This window comes from Hordeum vulgare, chromosome 7H (assembly GCF_904849725.1).
Source record: "Hordeum vulgare subsp. vulgare chromosome 7H, MorexV3_pseudomolecules_assembly, whole genome shotgun sequence".
Lineage (NCBI taxonomy): Eukaryota > Viridiplantae > Streptophyta > Magnoliopsida > Poales > Poaceae > Hordeum > Hordeum vulgare.
Window position 1 is genome coordinate 51,423,747 of NC_058524.1, and position 6,351 is coordinate 51,430,097.

The window sequence follows — 6,351 nt, forward strand, 5'->3', positions numbered from 1 at the left end:
TGCTCATGATGCAAGGGTGCTCTTGGTGACGGTCGGGATGATGGATCAACTAGATGCTCATCATAGTAGGGGTTACACGAGGAGATGTGCATCTAGAAGGTGGCGGTGGCGGTGCAGCACACGGTCGAAGATGTTGAAGAAAGGATGAAGGCATGTTGGCAGCTAGCGTTAGGTGTTGGCCCCGGGAGGGAATTTCGATGGCAGCTTTCTTTTTGTCCTCAAGTTGAGTAGGTATGACTACTTGGCCTTATCATTCTCACGTAAATCTAATGAAGCTAGGTTTTCATCAATGACAAGGTTTTTGTTAGCATACAATTTTTCAATGAAGCACTATATAGATCCCTACATCATTTTACATTTTTAATCAAATTTGTAAATATAAGAAAATATTTGTCGAGCACACCATAAACCGTATGACATACATGTTTTGAATTATAATATTTTGAGATGATTCTGTGGCAACGTCGGGCATCCAACTAGTTATTTATAAAGACCTTAGTAAGTCTGAAGTCACCCTCTTGGCAATATATGTTGTTACTCCTACTCAATTGATGAAGGGGTCCCGATAGTCCGAGCCGAACACTAAAAAGACATCGCACCATAGCCTAATGTCTGAAACCAGACGTCCCAACTAAGCCATAATTCACAGGTCGGGGGCATACACCGGTCCGATGCACTCAGAGGCCGTCGCCGCAGTCTTTCACTGATCCATCTTCAGAGCATGTACTAAAGCATCAATTTGCCATGCGTGTCATCGATGTCACCATGATGCAAGAGAGCACCATCCACCTGCGCGAGTCTGTCAACACACATCCGACATAGTGACTCCACTACACCACGCTGTCGAGATCTGTCGTCGTCGATGCGGAAGAGGTAACGCTGCTCCACCTATTGGCCCTTCCAGTGAACACCTACTCCAAAACGATGCCTCCAGGAGGGAAAACAACATCAAAGATGTCATCGTCGTCCAATCCAGGAAGCCCCAGATCTAAGGTTTCCCCCGAACCGTGGTTTCGCAACCTGCAACAACGATGCCTCGAGAAGGGAACAACGTCACAGACGTCGCCATCGTCCGCGATGACCGTAGTCGACGCGATTTTCATCGATAGTCACGCCACCATGTCGTGCGCCGCCGGTGTCGCTTGTCCCTTCAACCGGAGCAAAATCAAGAGACCATGCCCTCAAGAGGGACTACGACGCAAAAGCACCTCCATCACTCGATCCCAAAGAGATCTAGGGTTTCCCTAGAGTTGCCCACGCTGTCAAGGACCAATCTTATTGTGTTGGGAGGTTCACATTTCCATGGGATATCATCATGTTCTGTAGTAGCATATTTGAATTTGGCATGTTTCTGTATTGCAACAAGATGATACTAGAGTTACCTTGGCAACGATAATGGTAAGTAGTCCATGAAGGAATTTTCTTCTGTGTTTGATGCAAAATAACAAGGACAAGGATACCTACTCATGCCATTCTAGCACGTGTAAGTGCTTGTCTACTGCTTTCGTAGTTTTCCCATTATGCTTTGATGTATCAAAGTTCTAAAGTCGATCATATCCGTGATATGTTCACCTGTTTGCACAACGAGCACATGATCCCCATTGTGTTAGAGCTGAAGAGGAGCAATTCTTACTGCATGGATTACCTAAAGAACCTGGACAAAGATCGATCGCTCCTAAAAGAAACTTCATGATTCTCCCCTCGACAGGAGTCTCCATTGTGTTAGAGCCGAACAAGAGCAATTCTTACTTCATGGATTACCTTAAGAACCTGGATAAAGATTAATCGTTCCTAGAAGAAACTTTGTGATTCTCCCCTCGACCGGAGTCTCATTGGAGGGCACAACATGAGGAAGTAATGTAGAGATAGCGTCCGCTTAGCGCAGACCCAATTGTGTTGCAGCCTTGCAGGCAGCAACAGAAGGGAATCGTGACATGTGGATTATATATTTGCCTTCTCATCAAGGAGTGTACACATGATCGAGAATGATGCTCAGCGCCCAACAACGTCATCAAGTGGAGTACATGCTTACACTAGGCACTCTTCAACTCGAGCAAGGAATTTGAACGCATCCAAGATATGTTTGCAAATGTCATCAACAAGGACGTCTGCAAGTCAACAGGGTTCTTTCATGCCTGAGTCGATGAAAATGAGTCGAATGAACAAGAGTCGTTCTCGTAGGCACTTGACGATGCTATGCCAGCCTTGTAAGACACAATTGCCGCCCCTTGCCCGATAGAGAAGAGTGCAACCGGCAAGACAAACGGTCTTCAATACATTTAATTTGATAGTTGTACACTCGCCTATTGTTGTTTAGTTGCAAACTTTGTCAAACTATGTATTTCTTGTTACTTGTAATACTATTACTTGTCGATTGTTGTCAAACTATGTATTGTTTGTTATTTGTTCACTACTTGTTTCTTGTCTATTGTTTCTATTACTGATTAATTTGGTGATGTTCTCTATTGAGAAGATCCTGAAATTGTCCAAAAGTACTGTCATTGACAGCAGAACGCTCCTGTGGCAACACTTGTGGACAGTTGAACGCGAAAGCACTGCCACGACATAATTTTTTTAAATGGTAGTATGAGGAAGTTACCAATGTCGGGTGGGGATACAGACCTGCCACCGACATGTTAACTACCTGTGATGTGTGTTCATATGCACCGGCCACTAGTAACCCTGCCACTGCCCATTTGTAGCCAGTTCTACAGTAGTGTAATTTTTATACAAATTATATTCATGTCTAGTATAATATGTACCATCCAAACATATTTATAAGTTCACCACCTAAAAAGAAATAATTACTGGCATTCAAAAGATGAATATGATATTACTATATTTTTAAAGAATTTTATCATTAGAATGTAGAATTATTTGTATATTAACTAGGAGTATTAAGTAACATGTTAGCACATGAATAGTTTGTCAAAGTAAGATTTGAAGAGTGTGCCAATCCTAAAAGATTTACCTTTTGAATTATAGGAGGTAGCTTTTCGTGGTATTTGTAGAAGACAAGAGCTTATGCGCCATGGTAAGGTCGTAGCTAGGTTCTCTATTTTACTTATAGGCAAATATGGACTTAAACCAAGTAAGTTGGTTCTAGTGGTTTAACCTTTTCTTCTCACCAACACTAATATGCTTAAGTACATCTGGTAAGACTAGCTCAGAACCATTCATGGAATATTCATACAATAGTCATTGTGAAGCCTGTGTTTATTCTGAACAAACATAATACTGAACAGATACATATAATTAGGAAATTAATTGGATCGATGTGCATGCTAAAATGACATTACAGAAAAAAAATCTATAATTTTATTGTAGAATAAACTAAATAAAATAAAACCTTGGATGACAATAAGAATTACGTATCAAGTGAGATCAACAATCAGCTAAAAAACGGTAAGATAAACAATTGAATAATTGAGAGTTTAACGACATATATATTTTTAAAAAGGTAAAGATGTAGCCCACGCAATTGCACAAGTCACTCTACTAGTTCGTAGTTCATCCAGAAATATTTGCATCCTTTCTTCTGACAAGAGAGATGTTTTTGCATCTTGTAAATGGCGCAAAAAAGGAGCGGCGCTTCCCAAGCGTCTAAGTCATTAATTTGTTTGACCCCTGCTGAATCTCCATCGATCATCTATGATCGTTTCAGTGAGTTATTTATTTACTTTGACCGATGAAGGATTGGGGTATATATGGTTCATGCCCCAGTGTATATATATATATATATATATATATATATATATATACCGTTATGCGAATTCCTGTCCTGTGAAATTAGAACCCAAAGAAACCCATCTGTGGCAATGTCATCTGCTCATCACTGCCCAAGTCATTGTAGCAGTACTGGTCGAGCATGTTGACGGATGCAGCCGCTCTCCTCCTCTTGTAATTCTCCTTGAAGCAGGCCTGCCGCAGCTTCTTGGTCTGCTCCGTCAGCTCGATCGCCGGGTTCTCCTCCATCCGCGCGCAATACCTCTCGAGCGCCTCCAGCTCCACTTGCACCGCCGCCGGCGACGTGGCGCCCTTCCCCATCTCCTGCACGTACGTACGCAATCAATTTATTAGCTTGAACAACAAGTGGCGCTGCGTTACGATTCACGAAGATGGTGAGCTGGTGACCGATCTGCGTGCACGTACGTACCTGGATGTTGAGGATGAGGGACCTGAGGCTCTTCATCTTCCGGTGAGGCCAGCGGGCGACGCCGAGCTCGCGGCAGCGCTTCTTGAGCACGGTGAGGCCGACGTTCATCTCCCGCGCCGCCTTGGTGATGGGCATGTAGAAGTACGTGCGCAGCTCCTCGAACCCTATGTGGTCGAGGCTTTTCCCAGCGGCGGCTGGGCGCGACCCGCCGCCGCCGCTCTTCCGCACACGACGCGGCGCCGGCCTCACCTGCTTCTGCTCGGCGTACAGAAAGGTTGCCGCCGCTTCATAGCCCCCGGCGACGACAGTTGAGTCATCCTCGTCGGGATCGTCGACCGGGCGCACGCCGCGTGGTGCATCCAGCTGCTCCTGGTTCACGATCACGACGGGGCGCGCCTGTTGCGCTTGCGCCACGAAACCGTAATCGGCCGGCACCATGGCGTCGTCCAGAGGCTCGGTCTTGATCTTGGGGCCGATGGCATCGGCGAACTCCTCCAGGTCGATGTCGCTGAAGGAATCCATGAGTAGCGCGTCGTCGAGGCCGGCCGTGGGATCGTCGAGACCCGCAGGAAACGGCGGGAGGACGTCGACATTGTTGGGGGCGTAGCTGCTGTACACATCATCGGTAACAACTGGCGGCGGGATCATCTGCAGGCAGCCCATCTGTTCTTCCGCCCTGATCAATCAGACCACGCCAATCGATCAGCCGTGTCAATCATATCCTAAGCAACTAAGCTTTTACTAAGTGTAATCACACGAGCAACATCGAGAGAACCGATGGAGCATCACCTAATCATGAGAGCTGATGAGCAATCCCCAAGAGGAAGTGCTGCTGCGGCGGCGGCGGCCATGGGTAAGCAGCTGCCCTCGCTGCTCAAGAGGATGCTAAACCAACTCTGAGTCGTGCGTGATGAATAGATCGGGGAACACAAAATTAACAAAACTGCGTTACGCGCGAAACTGACCTCATGAGGAGAGGCGGCGGCGGCAACGACGAGCTCATCGGCAAAGGCGGGAGCGTGGCCAGCTGATGGAGCCAGTCAGCATCGCCATCGCCGCCGCCGCCGAAGTACTGCTGCATCTCCATGGAGGAAGGCGGAGCGGCCGACGATGGAGGAAAAGAAGAAGAAAATATGTACAGAGATCACCACGTAGAGATGGATGCCGAACTGTGCGCCCGGCCTATATATACAGGCCGCAGGAAGCAGCAGCAGCATGCATGCGTCCATATGGACCCGGGTCGAAGAGATAACAGGAACGAACGCATGCATGCATGGATGATGGGAAAGGGGCTTGGGGAGCAGTAATTGCGTGGATTTGGTGGATCTAGTGTTAACCCGATATTGATTGGCCGTGCATATATATCCTTAATTCGCCTTGATTAATTCGGCATAGGAGTGGGTTTCCAAAGCTCTCATCGATCCCTCTCGTCGATGCATGCGTGTCTACGTGGCGCCGATCGCAGTGATGATGTTTTCGCAAAAAAAAAAAAAAAAAAAATCGCAGTGATGATGAGGTGAAACGCCTTCGATCGGGGGCCATATCATCATTAGGTGGCGCAGAAAAAGAGTAAATAATCGTGAGTAGTAACTGCTGCTTCTCAACATTTACACTACACGCACGCGCGCATGCATGCATGGCGCAGTAAACTCGTCGTGCGGCGCTTTATTACGGGCGCGTCGATCGATCCATTTCGGTGCGTCGATCGATGTGTGTGTGTGTCTGTCTGGCGCAGCGACGTCGTTCATACCCGACCGTGGTGACGCGCGCGTCGGTGTGAGCGCGAGCGAGAAGTGGCATGCGAACACGTGATGCGTGACGGAGCGTACGTAGTAGCAACTTTTCTAGCGCGTGTTCTTCTTTTTCTTTATTTTTGAGGGGAGTTCTAGCGTGTGTTCAAAACTAAACTGTGTTGTCGTAACTCGTCTATAAACTAATGTTGTATAAGTCTTTTTAAATTTTTTGGATGTATATATAGACGTATTTTAGAGTATAGATTCATTCATTTTATTTCGTATGTGGTCTCCTTGTGAAATCTTTAAAAAAGACTTACATTTAGAAACGAAAGGAGTAGTTGTCTAAATGATTCTATATAATAGGCATAATAATTTACAAAGATATGTTTCGTGGCCCACTAAAATACGTTCCATGGTTGTTTCTTAATCAATACTTTGCTATTTGTTCAATAAAGTTGG

At 46.0% G+C, this 6,351-nt stretch overlaps 1 protein-coding gene across 1 annotated transcript; it reads right to left on the reverse strand.

Moving 5' to 3' along the window:
- Positions 1 to 3,789: 3,789 nt before the first annotated feature.
- LOC123409957 lies at positions 3,790 to 5,243 on the reverse strand. The gene is made up of 4 exons (XM_045102827.1): positions 5,122 to 5,243; positions 4,946 to 5,026; positions 4,157 to 4,832; positions 3,790 to 4,050 (listed from the first exon to the last, which is right to left on the reverse strand). Exons 1-4 carry the CDS (start codon positions 5,241 to 5,243, stop codon positions 3,790 to 3,792), a joined length of 1,140 nt encoding a protein of 379 aa, XP_044958762.1.
- Positions 5,244 to 6,351: the final 1,108 nt, after the last annotated feature.

Coding starts and splice junctions, on each gene's coding strand:
- LOC123409957 (XM_045102827.1), bottom strand. CDS start 5,243: ATGGAGATGCAGCAGTACTTCGGCGGCGGCGGCGATGGCGATGCTGAC. Junction 5,027..5,121: donor CCGCCGCCTCTCCTCATGAG/GTCAGTTTCGCG, acceptor CCTCTTGAGCAG/CGAGGGCAGCTGCTTACCCA. Junction 4,833..4,945: donor TCATCAGCTCTCATGATTAG/GTGATGCTCCAT, acceptor CTGATTGATCAG/GGCGGAAGAACAGATGGGCT.